We start from the raw sequence: 17,452 nt of genomic DNA, 5'->3' as shown, positions 1-17,452 counted from the left end.
ATCACTTCCCGCCTGGACTACTGCAATGCTCTCTACATGGGGCTCCCGTTGGGGTGCACCTGGAGGCTGCAGTTGGTCCAGAATGCAGCCGCGCGGGGGATTATGGGAGCGACGGGGCGCTCACATATAACACCTCTCCTACGCGAGCTGCACTGGCTTCCTGTGGTCTTCCGGGTGCACTTCAAGATGTTGGTGACCACCTTTAAAGCGCTCCGTGGCTTAGGGCCGGGGTATTTGCGAGACCGCCTTCTGCCGCCAATAGCCTCCCACCGACCGGTTCGCTCGCACAGAGAGGGCCTCCTCAGGGTGCCGTCGGCCAGACAGAGCCTTCTCTGTGGCAGCACCTGCCCTCTAGAATGACCTGCCCCCTGAGATACGCACGTATCAGACCTCTGGACTTTTCGTCGGGCCCTGAAGACACACTTGTTCCATCTAGCTGGGCTGGCTTGATCCCATGCTCTCAGTTTTTTAATCGAATTCGGTTTTAATTGGGTTGTTTTAAATTCGGGCCAAAATTATTTAATTGTTTTTTAAAATGTTTTTAAATTTTATATGCTATGTTTTATCCTGGCTGTACACCGCCCTGAGTCCCGCAGGAGAAGGGTGGTATAGAAATAAAATAAAATAAATAAATAAATAAAATTCACAATCAAATATCTCAATTCTCTATTATATGTTTCTGGCAAAATCCCTAATAAAAAAATCTCTGGTTTAAAATCTATATGTTTTTTTATCATTTTTTCCAACCATGTGTGGATTTTAGTCCAGTATCTTTTAGTTTCTACACATTTCCACCACATATGGTAATATGAGCCCGGTGTCTGATGACATTTCCAACACTTTTCAGATGTACTTCACGTGATTTTGATTCTGTGCCTCTGTTTAACAAGTGACATTCTGTAGTTTACAACCTTTGCTATGCAATTTGCAAATAAGCATATGTTTTGCTATGCACAGTGAAATTTAAACACTAGCAGCTGTCGGATGATTTGTTCTCAAAAGATCGGGGGACTGGGAATGATATTCCCCTCAATTTCCCTTTAATAAACTCTTTTCTTTCAGTTGCACCAAGTTCACCAACACTTTTGTGGTTGCTGTCAAAAGTGCCGTCTGACAACTTGACGTACGACATGGAACACTTTCATTACACATAATGCTTCCCCACTGCGTTCAGTCACGCCAAATGACTCTGTCCAGGCCTCTTGCAATGATCTTCCACGATCTGTTTTTGCTTTTTTTGCAAATGGGATGGGGGGGGGAGGGAGGTGTGATCTATACATGAAGTCTGCTGCTGGGCAGAAAACAACTTGGCATGGCAACGGTGCACATGCCCACAGAGACGGCTCTGTGTGCCACTTCTGACACGTCTGCCATAGGTCAGTGGTAGGTGGGGTAATGTGCCATACGTCAGTGGGGGGTGAGTAATGTGACTGGGTGGACGTGGCCAATTTTTAAAAAAAAAACTTTTAAAACCATTTTTTCTACAACCTCTTCAGCAAAGAGGTTGTAAAAAAAATGCTTTCAAAAGCCTCTGACGATCCCAGCTGAGTTGCCTGATCAGCAGAGGCTTTTTTTTCTTTTAAATGCCTCTGATTTAATTTAATTTAATTTAATTTAATTTCCAATTTATATACCGCCCTTCTCCCTGAGGACTCAGGGCGGTATACAGCCAAGATAAAAAACATAGAATACAAATATTAAAACATTTAAATATATATATAAATTTTGGCCCGAAAGTTAAAAAATCACAGATTAATTAAAAGAATTTAAAAATTTCTTCTTAAGCCAACCCGGCTTGCTGGAAAAGATGGGTTTTCAGGGAACGACGGAAAGCATTGAGGTCATGGATTCTCCTTATCTCCGGGGGCAGCTGATTCCAGAGGGTGGGAGCCCCCACAGAGAAGGCCCTCCCCCTGGGGGCCACCAGCCTACATTGTTTGGCTGATGGCACCCCGAGGAGGCCCTCTCTGTGGGAGCGCACGGGACGATGGGAGGTCGTCGGTAGCAGCAGGCGGTCTCGCAGATAGCTAGGCCCTAAGCCATGGAGCACTTTAAAGGTGGTAACCAACACCTTGAAGTGCACCCGGAAGACCACCGGGAGCCAGTGCAGCTCGCGCAGGAGCGGTGTTACATGGGAGTGCCATATTGCTCCCATCACTACCCGCGCTGCTGCATTCTGGACCAGCTGGAGCCTCCGGGTGCTCTTCAAGGGGAGCCCCATGTAGAGAGCATTGCAGTAGTCAAGGCGAGAGGTGACGAGGGCATGAGTGACTGTGCACAAGGAATCCCGATCGAGAAAGGGCCGCAACTGGCGAATCAGGCGAACCTGATAAAAGGTCCCCCTGGTAACAGCCGTCAGATGTTCCTCCAAAGACAGCTGCCTATCCAGGAGGACTCCCAGATTGCGAGCCCTTTCAGTGGGGGCCAAAGACTCGCCCCCAATAGTCAGTGATGGAGTCAACTGACTATATCGGGATGCCGGGAGCCACAGCCACTCAGTCTTGGAAGGGTTGAGCCTGAGCCTGTTCCTCCCCATCCAGATCCGCACAGCCTCCAGGCACTGGGACATCACTTCAAGGGCATCGTTGGGGTGGCCTGGGGTGGAGATGTACAGCTGGATGTCATCAGCGTACTGATGGTATCTCACCCCAAAGCCACGGATGATCTCACCCAGCGGCTTCACATAAATGTTGAACAGAAGGGGCGAGAGGACCGATCCCTGCGGCACTCCACAGATAAGAGGCCTTGAGGTCGACCTCTGCCCCCCTGCCAACACAAACTGCGACCGGTCGGAGAGAAAGGAGGAGAACTACCGCAACACAGTGCCTCCCACCCCCAACTCTTCCAGCCGGTGCAGCATGATACCATGGTCGATGGTATCAAAAGCCGCTGAGAGATCTAATAGGACCAGAACAGAGGAATAACCCCTGTCCCGAGCCCTCCAGAGATCATCCACCAACGCGACCAATGCCATTTCCGTGCTGTGCCCAGACCTGAAACCCGACTGGAACGGATCTAGATAGGATGTTTCCTCCATGAATTGTGGAAACTGTTGTGCGACCACACTCTCAACAACCTTCGCAATGAAGCGAAGGTTGGAGACAGGACGATAGTTAGCCAATATTGCCGGATCCAGGGACGGCTTCTTGAGGAGAGGCCTCACCACTGCCTATTTCAGGGCAGCGGGGAAGTGACCCTCACTCAACGAAGCATTAATGACGCCCTGGAGCCAGCCTCGTGTAACCTCCCGGGAAGCCAGTACCAACCAGGAGGGACACGGGTCCAGTAAACATGTGGCCGCACTAAGTCTCCCCAAAATCCTGTCCACATCATCGGGAGTCACAGCATCAAACTCCTCCCAGATAACATTCTCAAGACTGTTCCTCGTCACCCTGCCCTGATCTACCCAGCTGTGTTGCCTGATTGGCAGAGACTTTTTAAAAAAAGCCTCTGGTGATCAGGCAACTCAGCTTGGATCGTCAGAGGCTTTTAAAAGAAAAAAAAAGCCTCTGATGATTGTGCGGCTCAGCTGGGCATGGCGGGGGGGGGGCGGTCAGGGATTTTTGCTACCAGTTCTCTGAACCACCTGTCTCCATCGCTACTGGATCGGGCGATCTGGTCCGAACTGGGAGCATTTCACCCCTGCCATAGGTTCACCATCACAGTGCTAGGCAAAACCCGTAGAACATAGGTCCGGAAAAGCTCAATCGACATCATTTGTTATAAAATGGTTCACGGTTGAAGAACCCAACCCTCCGTTGCTCAAATAAAGGTGGACCCACAATTGACATTTTCTGCCCACAGTTAATAACAACTGTGGTTGATTTTGAACCCCCTGCTTGTGGGTGGAAGGAGCAGGGTGGAGCAGGATATGCTTCTCGGAAGGACCAAGATAGACAGAAAAACTAGATGGAAATCAAATATGAAATTTATCTCCTTAAAAGTGTCGCAACCACTGAAAGCCACGGAATTTTCCAGAAACAGGAGATACAAATCAGATCAGCAGTCTGAATAGGGGTGTGGGGAGTGGGCTCTGGTCACTTTCCCCAACATTAGACGCCCCCAAAGAGAGAGATTTAAAAGAGCATTATCTGATTGCAGCAAAAAAACATCCGTTTCCAAGATATCTAGAGATACGGTGGGCATTCCCTTGCCAGTGTCCGTTAAAGGCAGTGGGGAGTGGCAATTTCATACTGTCTGCCTTTATATAAAAAGGGGGCAGCTACAGTTTGGTTTTCACAACTGCCTCTTCGCCTTCCGCTTGAGGTGAGGTCTCCGTTTTCTTGCTAAAGTCCACTCTGTGTAGCTCTTACAAAGCCACACTTTTATTTTTCCAGTTGCCATTAGGTTAGACTCTCCAAATATTTCCGAGGTACTTATTGGGTCCGTGTATTTATTGATTTATTTATTGGCAGTAATTTATATAGAATTGTTTTATCATCCAAGGTCAGGGATGGGGAAGCTGTAGCCCACCAGTTCTTGCTGGCTTGCAAATCTTAAGAATTCATGCCCCATTAATGCTGTTCTCTGCTTCTCTTCCTTCTCCTAGAGAAAGACAATGTTGTCCATCTCGGTGGTGGCCCTGGCCTGGCTGTTCTCCCTGAGGACCTTGTCCACAGCGCTGGATCCGACCCTGGAGGGGACATGGAGAGACTGGAAGGCCACTCACAGTAAAGAATACGAATTGGTGAGTTTGCTCCACCAGAAGTCCAATCAATCAATCCGAATAGAGCTGGAAGGGACCTTGGGGTCTTCTAGTCCAGCCTTCTCCTCAAGCAGGAGACCCTATAGTATACCATGTCAGACAGGTGACTGTCCTTTCTGTCCTTATTCAATCAGAATAAGAGAACAGAATAACAGATTTGCAAGGGACCCTGGAGGTCTTCTAGTCCAACCCCCTTCTCAGGCAGGAAACCCTATACTATTTCAGGCAAATGGTTGTCCAATCTCTTCTTTAAAGCCTCCAGTGATGAAGCACTCACAACATCTGGAGGCAGGTAGTTCCACTGCTTAATTGTCCTCGCTATCAGGAAGTTTCTCAATTCCAGGTTGCTTCTCTCCTTGGTTAGTTTCCATCCGTTGCTTCTTGTCCTGCCTTCTGGTGCTTTTGAAAATAAGTGGACACAGCCCCCCCCCTCCTCATCTTTGGGGCAGCCCCTCAAATACTGGAATACTGCTATCATGTCACCCCTAGTCCTTGTTTTCTCTAGATTGGCCATACCTAATACCAAAGGTGAAATTTTTATATTTCCTTTTCTTTTTAATCTTTATTTACATTTTACCATTAAAAACAAAAAGAGAACGACATATTATATAAATAAAGGAGAGACTGGAAGAGCCTTGATAGCACAGTGGTCTAGAGCACCCTGTTATTAACACAGCTGCCTGCAATTACTGCTGGTTCGAATCTCTCCAAGGCTCAAGGTTGACTCAGCCTTCCATCCTTTCTAAGGTAGGTAAATTGAGGACCCAGATTGTGGGGGCAATAAGCTGACTTTGTATAAATATACAAAAGTATGAAGGCTATTGCTTAATGCATTGTAAGCCGCCCTGAGTCTCCGGAGAAGGGCGGCATATAAATCAAATTAATAATAATAATAATAATAATAATAATAATAATAATAATAATAATAATAAACATACAAAACAACACAACAAAAACCAACAAAGCTAGCATACCTATAAACAGTACCTTAATAACCTAATACTTGGTACTGTATATCTATATTATAATCCGGAGAAGAAAGAACATCTTACATATCTTTATAAAACAATTAGGTCTATCCAACCTCACTTTACTTGTATAATATAAGTTTCTCAGTACATATAGTTCCTCTTCTAATTTGGGTTATATTTTCCTTTTCTCTAGCCACCTATAGAATTTTTCCCAAGATAAACATACTTGTGTTTGATCTCTATCTTGTAATTTTTTGGTCAATTTATCTGCTTCCGCACAGTCTAAAATCTTTTTTATAATAGCTTCCTCTGATGGGATACTTTGATTTTTCCAAAGATGAGCATACGCCAATCTCGCCGCTGTGACAATATGTAATGCAAGATACCATACATTTCTTTTAATACCTTCCGGTTTGGGGCCGAGCAGGCATGTCTCTGGTCGCCATTCAATCGTTTGATTTAGAATCTCATTCAGCCATTTTTTTAATTTTCCCCCAGAATTCTACTCCTTTGGGGCACGTCCACCACTGATGGTAGTAAGTGCCACGCTCACACCCACATTTCCAGCATTCTGCTGATTGTCCAGTGAACATTTTAGCTAGTCTATTGGTTGGGAAGATGCCATCTGTATATCACCTTGTAAATATTTTCTTTGAAATATGAAAGGTGAAATTTTTATATTTCAATTCAATAACTCTGCCACATTTGGAGCTGAGCTGGCTGTCACCACTGATGTTCTCAAGAGGCTGTGTCCCACAGAATTTTTTTTTTCTTAAATTCACTTCAAGTGTACCGGTTTCATACCTTGATTTTAAAGAACAGAACAGAATAAAAGAGTTGGAAGAGACCTTGTAGGATTTAGGTCATCTAGTCCAAGGGTCTCCAACCTTGGCAACTTTAAGGTTTATGGACTTCAACTCCCAGAATTTTGGGAGTTGAAGTCCACAAGTCTTAAAGATGCCACGGTTGGAGACCTCTGATCTAGTCCAACCCCTGACCCAAGCAGGAGATCCTACGCCATTTCTGACAGATGGCAGTTCAGTCTCTTCTTGAAAGCTTCCAGGGATGAAGCTCCCACAACTTCTGAAGGCAACTTCTGTTCCATGGGTGGATTGTTCTCGCTGTCAGGAAATTTCTCCTTATTTCTAGATTGAATCTCTCCTTGTTCAGTTTCCATCCATTATTTCTTATCCTGCCTTCAGGTGCTTTGGAAAATAGCTTGACCCCTTCCTCTCTCTCTCTTTTTTAAAAAGTTTTTTAGTTTTATTTCTCATAAACACATTTACATGTACAGTCATTTATCTATCATTTTTCATTCATCTTATCTTTTAACTTTCATTTTTCATTTTTACTTTTTCGGGGCTGCTCTTTTACCCTTTACCTTTACTCCAACCTTTCCTCTTCTCCTCCCCTTCTCTTCCTTCCTTTTTCTCTTCCTACTTTCTTCTTTCTTCTCCTCCTTCTCCTTCCTACTTCCCTTGCCCTTCCCCCACTCCTCTCTTCCTCCCCCCTTCTAACCTTCTCTTCTACTCCTCTTTCCCCTCCCTTTTCTTCCTCTCCTTTTCCCTTTCTTCTTTCTCCTCTCCTCTCTTCTCCCTGCCTCTCTCTCTACTCCTTCCCCTCTCTCTTGTTGTTTCCCTTTTCGGTTCAATCTAAAGTGAAATTCGAGCAGCCCCGATTTTCTAATTATCTTTATTCTCATTTCAATTTTTGATTCAATTCATATTTATTTTTATTTCATCATTTGTGTACATTTTTATAATATTTCACTTTTTTTCCCGTTCTCCTTTTACTTGGCATCATCTGGGTATCTATTTTTTTAATTGTTTTCTCCCATCTGTACTCTGTCTATTTTATCTCTATACCCTTATTCATATTGCCTTTCTAATCAATCATAAATTTTTTTCCCATGTCTTGAAATACATCGACTCCTCTTTATTCTCAATGTTAATCTATTCATTTCTGCACATTCTAAAATTTTCTTTATAATTTCTCCTTCCAACAGGATTTTATCTGCTTTCCAGTTTCGTGCAAATACAATTCTAGCCGCTGTTATTATATGAGTAATCAAATATGTATCTTCTTTACTGTAATTCTCTGGTAAAATTCCCAGTAAGAACATGTCTGACTTTAACTCTATATGTTGCTGCAACATTCCCTCTAACCATGTTTGTATTTTCACCCAATAATGTTTTGCTTCTTTAGACCCCTTCCTCTCTGTAGCAGCCCCTCAAATATTGGAAGACTGCCATCATGTCTTCCCTGGTCCTTCTCTTCTGGCAATGTTTATAAAGTTACTTTCTGCTATCTGCCTTCAGACAGGGTTTGTGAGGAATAATGTCTGGTATATCAAGTAGAAATGGAAAGAGCTTTTGGTCCCTTCCTGGGCGATTGAATTCTAGTTTGGGAAACCTTTTACGGAAGAGAAGAATGTGAGTTCTAGATCTTCTAGGTGCCACTTGTTTAGGCAGATGCGACTAAGGGATCTTCTTGATCTTGGCTTCCCAGGAAGAGGAAGAATCCTATCGAAGAGCCGTGTGGGAGGAAAATTTGCAGATGATCCAAGACCATAACCAGGAGGCTGACCAGGGAAAACACTCCTACAAGCTCGGGATGAATCACTTTGGTGATATGGTAAGTCTGGATCAGGGCTAGTTTGATTTATTTACTAGACATAGATGGTGGTTTGTTCAATTTCTATAGCTGCCCATCTCAGTCAATGACCCCGAGCAGTTTTCAGTTCATCCATTCAACTAATTTACATCCTGCGTTCCTCGTTTTTGTTTTTGTTTTACAAATAATTCAGGATAGTGAATGTATCCAAGATACCTTCCTCCTCCTATTTTGCCAAAAACAATCCTGTGAGGTGGGTTGGGCTGAGAGAGGGACTGGCTCAAAGTCACCCAGCCAGCTTTCATGCCTAAAACGGGACTAGAACTCACATTCTCCTGGTGATTGGTCCAAAGTCACCCGGCCGCAGGGGTGAAATCCAGCAGGTTCTTACAGGTTCTGGAGAACCGGTAGCGGAAATTTTGAGCAGTTTGGAGAACCGGCAAATATCACCTCTGGCTGGCCGCAGAGTGGGGTGAGAAATGGAGATTTTGCAATATCCTTCCTCGAGGAGTGGGGAGGGAATGGGTATTTTGCAGTATCCTTCCTCTGGAGTGGGGTGGGAATGGGTATTTTGCAGTATCCTTCCCCTGCCACCCCACCAAGACACGCCCACCAAGACACACCACACCCACCAAGCCATACCCACAGAACCAGTAGTAAAAAAATTTGGATTTCACCACTGCCCAGCCAGCTTTCACGCCTAAGATGGGACTAGAACTCACCATCACTTGGTAATTGGCACTAAGTCACCCAGCCAGTTTTTCTTGCCTAAGGTGGGACTAGAATTCACTGTCTCCTAGTGATTGTCCCCAAGTCACACAGCTGATTTTCATACTTAGGGCGGTACTAGAACTCACAATTTTCTTGCTTCTAGCCTGGTGCCTTAACCACTAGACCAAACTGGCTCCGGTAACTGATGTTTGAAATTCATACTCTTTGCAATCCTCAGACTAATGAAGAGATTAACAAGAAGCTGTACTGCTTGCTTCCTGACTTGGATCTTGCATCGCAAAAGAACGTAGTCACTTTCAAATCCTCAGAAAACCTGCAGATTCCCTCTCGGGTGGACTGGCGAGCGAAAGGTTTTGTGACTGAGGTCAAAGATCAGGTGGGTGAATGGTTCTGACAAGCCATGAATTGAGGACTGATGCAGAGATGCTTTTTAAAGAAAAGGAAGGAGTTATGATTTGCCTATTTAGACCCGAGTCAGAATTTGATGGCTTCATGAAAACTTGAAACTAAATTATTTCCTCTCTTAGTTGAATCTCTGAAGCTTCAATCTTGTCGGAACTCTTATATCAACAGAGCACACCTCTAGCACTGATCATGTTACTTAGTTGGGTAATGAAACGTTTGCAAGAAAATACCTAAGCTCAGAAAGTACCAAGGACCCCACAGTCTTCCTCCTCCTCCTCCTCCTCCTCCTCCTCCTCCTCCTCCTCCTCCTCCTCCTCCTCCTCCCTGTAATCTGCTCCTCCACTCCACAAACCCCCACTCCCTTCTAGCACTGATCATGTTACTTAGTTGGTTAATGAAACATCTGCAAGAAAATACCCAAGCTCAGAAAGTACCAAGGACCCCACAGTCTTCCTCCTCCTCCTCCTCCTCCTCCTCTTCCTCCTCCACAAACCCCATTCCCTTCTAGCACTGATCATGTTACTTAATTGGGTAAAGAAATATCTGTAAGAAAATATCCAAGCTCAGAAAGTACCAAGAACCCCACAGTCTTCCTCCTCCTCCTCCTCCTCCCTGTAATCTGCTCCTCCAATCCACAAACCCCCACTCTTTTCTAGCACTGATCATGTTACTTAGTTGGGTAATGAGACCTCTGCAAGAAAATACCCAAGCTCAGAAAGTACCAAAAACCCACAGTCTTCCACCTCCTCCTCCTCCTCCTCCTCCTCCTCCTCCTCCTCCTCCTCCTCCTCCTCCTCCTCCCTGTAACCTGCTCCTCCACTCCACAAACCCTCACTCCCTTCTAGCACTGATCATGTTACTTAGTTGGGTAATGAGACATCTGCTCAAACCCCATCAAACTCGGAGAGCACCAAGAACCTCACAGTCCTCCTCCTCCTCCTCCTCCTCCAAACCCAACTCTGGTCTAGCACTGATGATGTTACCTAGTTGAGTAATGAAAGGTCTGCAAGAGTTCAGAGAGCACCAAGGAAGCCCTCGTTCCAACCCTAAGCCGCTCTTCTATCGGAACTCATACCTTGCCCAGCTGCCTACTACCAAAAACTGAGAACAAGTCATTTGTGAAAGGAACATTAATTGGGTTGCTCCGTGGGTCACTGCAGCTTTGTTTTTCCACAGGGTTCATGTGGCTCTTGCTGGGCCTTCAGTGCCACCGGAGCTCTGGAAGGCATGAATTTCAAGAAGACGGGGAAGCTGATCTCGCTGAGCGAACAAAATCTTATCGACTGTTCTAAGCAAGAGGGGAATCATGGGTGTCAGGGTGGATTTACGACCCAAGCTTTTGTAACTGTACACCAGCTACACGGGATCAATTCAGAGGAAAGCTACCCATATGATGGACTGGTAATTTTCAATGTGTTCCTGTGAATGCTTCAAACTATAGCTTGTTTACTTTGCTTTGGCTACTTTGGCTAGTTAGCAATGGCACTAGCAACAGCACTTAGACTTATATATCACTTCATAGTGCTTTTACAGCCTTCTCTAAGCGGTTTACAGAGTCAGCCTCTTGCCCCCAACAATCTGCGTCCTCATTTTACCCACCTCGGAAGGATGGAAGGCTGAGTCGACTTTGAGTTGGTCAGGATCGAACTCCAGGCAGCGGGCAGAGTTAGCCTGCAATACTGCCTTCTAACAAGAGGGAGGGAGGGAGGAAGGAAGGAAGGAAGGAAGGAAGGAAGGAAGGAAGGAAGGAAGGAAGGAAGGAAGGAAGGAAGGAAGGAAGGAATAGCACTTATATACCACTTATATAGTGCTTTTACAGCCTTCTCTAAGCGGTTCTAAGCAGTTTACAGAGTCAGCCTATTGCCTATTCTATTCTATTCTATTCTATTCTATTCTATTCTATTCTATTCTATTCATCCTATTCATTCCATTCCATTCCATTCCATTCCATTCCATTCCATTCCATTCCATTCCATTCCATTCCATTCCATTCCATTCCATTCCATTCCATTCCATTCTATTTCTATTTCTATTTCTATTTCTATTCTATTCTATTCTATTCTATTCTATTCTATTCCATTCCATTCCATTCCATTCCATTCCATTCCATTCCATTCCATTCCATTCCATTCCATTCCATTCCATTCCATTCCATTCTATTCTATTCCATTCCATTCCATTCCATTCCATTCTATTCTATTCTATTCTATTCTATTCTATTCCATTCCATTCCATTCCATTCCATTCCATTCTATTCTATTCTATTCCATTCCATTCCATTCCATTCCATTCCATTCCATTCCATTCCATTCCATTCTATTCTATTCTATTCCATTCCATTCCATTCCATTCTATTCTATTCTATTCTATTCTATTCTATTCCATTCCATTCCATTCCATTCCATTCCATTCCATTCTATTCTATTCTATTCTATTCTATTCATCCTATTCATTCCATTCCATTCCATTCCATTCCATTCCATTCCATTCCATTCCATTCCATTCCATTCCATTCCATTCCATTCCATTCTATTCTATTCTATTCTATTCATCCTATTCATTCCATTCCATTCCATTCCATTCCATTCCATTCCATTCCATTCCATTCCATTCCATTCCATTCCATTCCATTCCATTCCATTCCATTCTATTCTATTCCATTCCATTCCATTCCATTCCATTCTATTCTATTCTATTCTATTCTATTCTATTCCATTCCATTCCATTCCATTCCATTCCATTCTATTCTATTCTATTCCATTCCATTCCATTCCATTCCATTCCATTCCATTCCATTCCATTCCATTCTATTCTATTCTATTCCATTCCATTCCATTCCATTCCATTCTATTCTAGATGACCTCCCAAGATCCCTTCCAACTCTGTTATTCTATATTCTCTTTGGGACTAACTGTGGTCGCTCTTTATTTTTCTGCAGGATCATTATGATTGTCGTTATGAAGCTGAGAATTCTGTCACAGCTTGTTCCAACATGGGACTCATCCCGTCAGGAGACGAAAAGGCCCTTTTGCAGGCAGTGGCCACGATTGGCCCGATTGCTGTCTCAGTGGATGCCAGGAGCTCTAAGTTTCAGTTTTACAAGTCGGGTAAGGTTCCTGTGGAATAGGAAGGAGGGGGGGGCTCTTGCATTTCAACTTTGAATGTTCCTTTGATTACCTCGATTGGCTGATACTCAATGCCCTGGATGGGCAACCCTCATCTTGAGGAAGGAGGGCGAATACTATTCCAGCAGTGGTGGGTTTCAATTTTTTTTACTACCGGTTCTGTGGGCGTGGCTTGGTGGGCGTGGCAGGGGAAGGTTACTGCAAAATCTCCATTCCCTCCGGATCAACTGGGACTTGGGAGGCAGGGAATAGATGGGGGCGGGGCCAGAATTTTTACTACCGGTTCTCCAAACTACTCAAAATTTCCGCTACCGGTTCTCCAGAACTGGTCAGAACCTGCTGAAACCCATCTCTGTATTCCAGGTAGGAAGACATATCTTCCCTTGAAAAATATCTCTTTTGTTATGTTTTTTATTATTATTATTATACATTTTCCTTCGTTATACATCACGTTTCCTTTTCTGCAATGACAGTGTACTGTCCGTATCAAAACTTTTTTGAATACACATAATATTATACACCATATAGCCATTATTCTCATAATATATACAAAATAATCTTCACTTCTGGGCGTTCTACACAATTTAATCTGTAATCAAATGGAATCCAATAATAATAATAATATTGCTGATAGTGTTATGCTTATATATATATATCCATATATCCATTTTACCTCTATTTTATTAATCATCCTAAATTATAAATTTACTAACTTCTTATTGAAAAATATCTGAAGGGCTCTACGTAAAAGCCTCTTCAGGGGTGCCTGTTTTACCTAAGCGGTGCTCCCATTAAAAAGAGTAAATTCTAAGATGGAGTGACATTCCTGGCTGCCCTTTTGGAAATCCAGATGATCAGGCAAAGAAGCATGGAGCTTTCCCTTGATCAAATCTTCCAATATTTGAGGGGCTGCCACAGAGAGGAGGGGGGGTGCCAAGCTCTTTTCCAAACCACCCGAAGGCAAGACAAGGAATAACGGATGGAAACTGATCAATGAGAGATTCACCCTGGAAATAAGGTGGAATTTCCTGACAGTGAGAACCATCAACCTATGGAACTGAAGTTGCCTTCGGAAGTTGTGGGAGCTTCATCACTGGAGGCTTTCAAGAAGAGACGGGGCTCAATCTGTCAGAAATCGTGTAGGGTTTTCTGCTTTAAGGGCGGGTTGGACTAGGTGACCTACAACCGTGATGGCGAACCTATGTCACGTGTGCCACCGGTGGCACGCAGAGCCATATCGGTGGGCATGCGAGCGTTGCCCTAGTTCAGCTCTGGCACGCAGGTATGTGCCAGTCAGCTGATTTTCGGGCCTTCCGGGCCCACCGGAAGTTGGCAGACAGGCTATTTCCAGCCTCTGAGAGCCTCCAGAGGGGGTGGGGCAGGCTGTTTTTGCCCTCCCCAGGCTCCAAGAAAGCCTCTGGAGCCTGGGGAGGATGAAAAACGGGCCTACTGGGCCCACCGTGCCATCGCATGCCAAAAGAGGGAAAGCGCAGGGGTGTTGTGCGCACATGCGCGTGGGGACAAGGCGTATTGAATTATGGCTGTGGACACACGTGGGTGTGACACCCCCCCCCCATGCTCCTTCTTCTTTTGGCACACAAAGGCAAAAAGGTTAGCCCTCACTGACCTACAAGGTCCTTTCCAACTGTTTATCTATTATCTCTTCAATGTTTTCTCATCTTCCTTCTCTAGGTATCTTTAAAAATCCCTGGAGTGGAGACCTGCAATTGACTCATACTATGCTGGTGGTTGGTTATAACAGCACCAGGTACTGGATTGTGAAGAACAGGTGAGGGAAGGGAAGGTCCCTAGAGGGGAACTTCTACTATTGTACTATTGCAGATTGTCTCAGTCTTGGCCACTTGAAGATGCCTGGACTACAACTCCCAGAATTTCCCAGTCAGCAAGATTTCCTATACCCGTGATGGTGAACCTATGGCACGCGTGCCACAGGTGGAATGCGGAGTCACCTCTGCGGGCAAGTGAGCTGTCGCCCTAGGTCAGCTCCACCGCGCATGCGGGCGCCTCCTGCCGGCCAGTTGATTTTTGGGTCTCTGAGAGATGTATGCACATGCATGGAGGCAGGGAGTAAAGCGCGCATGCATGGTGGTGGTGGAGTCATGCACACATGGGCGGGGACTGGGGAGGGAGCGGCATGCCCCCCCCATTTTGGGCCTAGCAGACCTCCCTGAGCTAGACCCAAAATAGGGCCCGGGGGGGTTATGCGCACATGTGTGTGGGGGTGGGAGGAGCAGGGGGGTCGCACACGCATGTGCAGGGGGCAGGGGGAGCATGGGGGATTGCATGCGCATGCATAGGGCAGTGGAGCGCAGCGGAGGTCGCATGTGCAGGGGGACAGGGCGTGCAAGGGGGCATTGCATTATGGGTGTGGGCACACATGAACGCGCTGTCGCACGCGTGCACATCAGTGGTGGGTTCCTCCCGGTTCAGCCCACTTCGGCCGAGCTGGTAGCGGTGACGATATGACGTCACCGAACCGTTTCTCTTTGTTCGGGAACTGGGCCCTCCCGCCCCCCCCCATGTTATTCTCACCTTTTATTTGGCCCTGCCCCCAATCTATTTGCTGCCTCCCGAGTCCCAGCTGATCGGCTAGAAGGAAAAAGACTGTTTAAACTCTTGGCGCGGGGCTTCAAAGGGCCGCCCTACAGCTGATCAGTGTTAAAAGGCAGTGTGGTGGTAGACCACGACGCTCCAAGAATTAATGGGTAGACCGGTACAGCTCTGCAAGCAGTTAAAAGCCTGGTAGACCAGTACCTCTGCTAAATCCTAAAGAATTGTCACATGACCATCAAGCCACGCCCACAAGAGAAGCCACGCCCAAAGAACCGTAGTAAAAAAATTTAGAACCCACCCCTGGCGCACATGCTTTCGGCACCCGAGAGAAAAAAGGTTAGCCATCCCTACCCTATACTGACACTCCCCAACAATTCTAGTTCCATGGACCGGCAGCAGCGGCGGGGGTGGGGTGGGTTGGTAGAGGGGTGGGATCCTACCAGTTTAACAACCGGTTCTCTGAGCATGCGTGCTCAGTTTGCAGAAAAGTCACCTTCCGCATTGCTGACGGCTAGGAAAACAGCTGAAACGCGGCAATCCACTCTGCCGCGCCAATCAGCTGGGCTTCGGAAATGGAAATATAGGTGACTATAACACAGGGGCGGGCAGGCGGCCCCATTTCAAAGTCAGAGCGAACCGGTTCACTCACGGCTGAAAGTCGGAGCTAACGGTTCGCCTGAACCAGTCTGAACCGCTAGAATCCTACCACTGGTTGGTGGAGCGAATGGTTTCATGTGTGCAATCTAGTTCCCACACATGTGCAAATGAAGCTTCACGTGCTCGCCCACCGCTTGTGCGGCCCACACAGGTCAGTACCAGTCCACAGCCCGGAGGTTGGGGACCCCTGCCCTACATGGTTTTGAAAAAAATGTCTTGCATGCTTCTCTTCACAGTTGGTCACGCGCATGGGGAGCCAACGGATACATGTTCATGGAACAGGGATCAAATCCATGCGGCATCGCCACCTTAGCTTCCTATCCCATTCCGTAACCAGACAAGTGGACCATTTGAGAAGCAGGACCAAAAGGCCACCAGGAATAATCTGCAGTTTCTGAAGCTTCTGGAGAACCAGAAAAAAATAGATATATACGCTAAAAATCAATAAATGCTTTGATGCAATGCTGCCTATTATCTAATCTGACTCTTTTATGATGTGTCTGAATTTGAATGGACGCCACAGTATTATCAATGCTGGCACATCTTCTCAGGGAATTCAGAAAGTCTGAGGCATCTAAGTTGGTAAAAGGCACCTAAAAATTGAAAGGTATAGCATTTAATCTAAAGAGCATACAAAGAACGGTTGCCGGAATTGGGTATGTCTAGTTTAAGGAAAAGAAGGACCAGGGGTGACATAGCAGTGTTCCAGTATTTGAGGGACTGCCACAAAGAAGAGGCGGTCAAGCTATTCTCCAAAGCGCCTGAGGGTAGAACAAGAAGCAATGGGAAACCATCAAGGAGAGGAGCAACTTAGAACTAAGGAGAAAATTCCTAACAGTTAGAATAATCAATCAGTGGAACTACTTGCCTCCAGAAATTGTGGGTGCTCCAACAATGGAAGTTTTTGAGAAGAGATTGGACAACCATTTGTCTGAAATGGTATAGGATTTCCTGCTGGAGCAGGAGTTGGATTAGAAGACCTCCAAGGTCGATTCCAACTCTATTATTCTATTCTAACTGCAGCAACTTTAAGACTTGTGGACTTCCAACTCCCAGAATTCCCCAACCAGCTATGGTTGAAGTCTACAGGTCTTAAAACTGCCAAGGTTAGATACCCCCTGTATAGAGGTTTCATTCAAATCCAGTTTCAGATCACTTTTCACAAGCCAGTTGTTAAGAGTCCTCTGATTCTCATTTGTCATCTGCAACCGGTAACATACAAGTAACAATCTCCAGATACCATTTTCATCCTGCGTGATGGCATTATGTGTCACCCTAGTTCATATCAGAGGGGATATGATTTGCAGAGCCCTTGATGCTCTCTGGGCTTGGTTATCTTCTTGTGCACATTTCATTACTCAACTAGGCAACATCATCAGTGCTAGCCTGATTTGGATCTGATTTTTAACATCTCAACTCATATGAGTCCATTGGTTCATGGAACACATTAGCCATAAGCCATTATAAACTACAGAAACTAGATTCAGCCAAGATGCTAAGCCAAAAACATCCATGTTTTTTCTCAGTGGAATACGTAGGAAGCAAACGAGGTTCTTCTTATCCAACTTCCAAGGAAGTCCGTCTCTGTGTGTGTGTCTCTGTGTCTCTGTCTGTCTGTCTGTCTGTCTGTCTGTCTGTCTGTCTCTCCATCCATCCCTCTCTCTCTCTCT

General features: G+C 45.5%; 1 protein-coding gene across 2 annotated transcripts; it reads left to right on the top strand.

Annotated features, from left to right (window-relative positions):
* The first annotated feature begins 4,133 nt into the window (after positions 1–4,133).
* LOC117657005 (cathepsin L2-like) lies at positions 4,134–16,256 on the top strand. Of its 2 annotated transcripts, none has more exons than XM_060681695.2 (8): positions 4,134–4,266; positions 4,550–4,687; positions 8,185–8,310; positions 9,239–9,397; positions 10,603–10,827; positions 12,365–12,533; positions 14,244–14,340; positions 16,019–16,256. In XM_060681695.2, exons 2-8 carry the CDS (start codon positions 4,559–4,561, stop codon positions 16,113–16,115), a joined length of 1,002 nt encoding a protein of 333 aa, XP_060537678.2. In that variant the 5' UTR covers positions 4,134–4,266; positions 4,550–4,558; the 3' UTR covers positions 16,116–16,256. The 2 variants fall into 2 exon arrangements, with proteins under 2 accessions (XP_060537678.2, XP_060537677.2); XM_060681694.2 differs by having other exon boundaries at positions 4,239–4,372.
* Positions 16,257–17,452: the final 1,196 nt, after the last annotated feature.

Source organism: Pantherophis guttatus, chromosome 1, assembly GCF_059756535.1.
Source record: "Pantherophis guttatus breed Tessera chromosome 1, ASM5975653v1, whole genome shotgun sequence".
Taxonomy (NCBI): Eukaryota; Metazoa; Chordata; class Lepidosauria; order Squamata; family Colubridae; genus Pantherophis; species Pantherophis guttatus.
The sequence above is the reverse complement of the archived record's forward strand: the minus strand, read 5'-3'. Positions and strand labels throughout refer to the sequence as shown.

What these genes read in the sequence shown, in the direction of transcription:
- LOC117657005 (XM_060681695.2), top strand. Translation starts at nt 4,559, where the DNA reads ATGTTGTCCATCTCGGTGGTGGCCCTGGCCTGGCTGTTCTCCCTGAGG. An exon ending in ACAGTAAAGAATACGAATTG is followed by an intron (nt 4,688 to 8,184) that starts GTGAGTTTGCTC and finishes TTGGCTTCCCAG; the next exon opens with GAAGAGGAAGAATCCTATCG. An exon ending in GTTTCAGTTTTACAAGTCGG is followed by an intron (nt 12,534 to 14,243) that starts GTAAGGTTCCTG and finishes TTCCTTCTCTAG; the next exon opens with GTATCTTTAAAAATCCCTGG.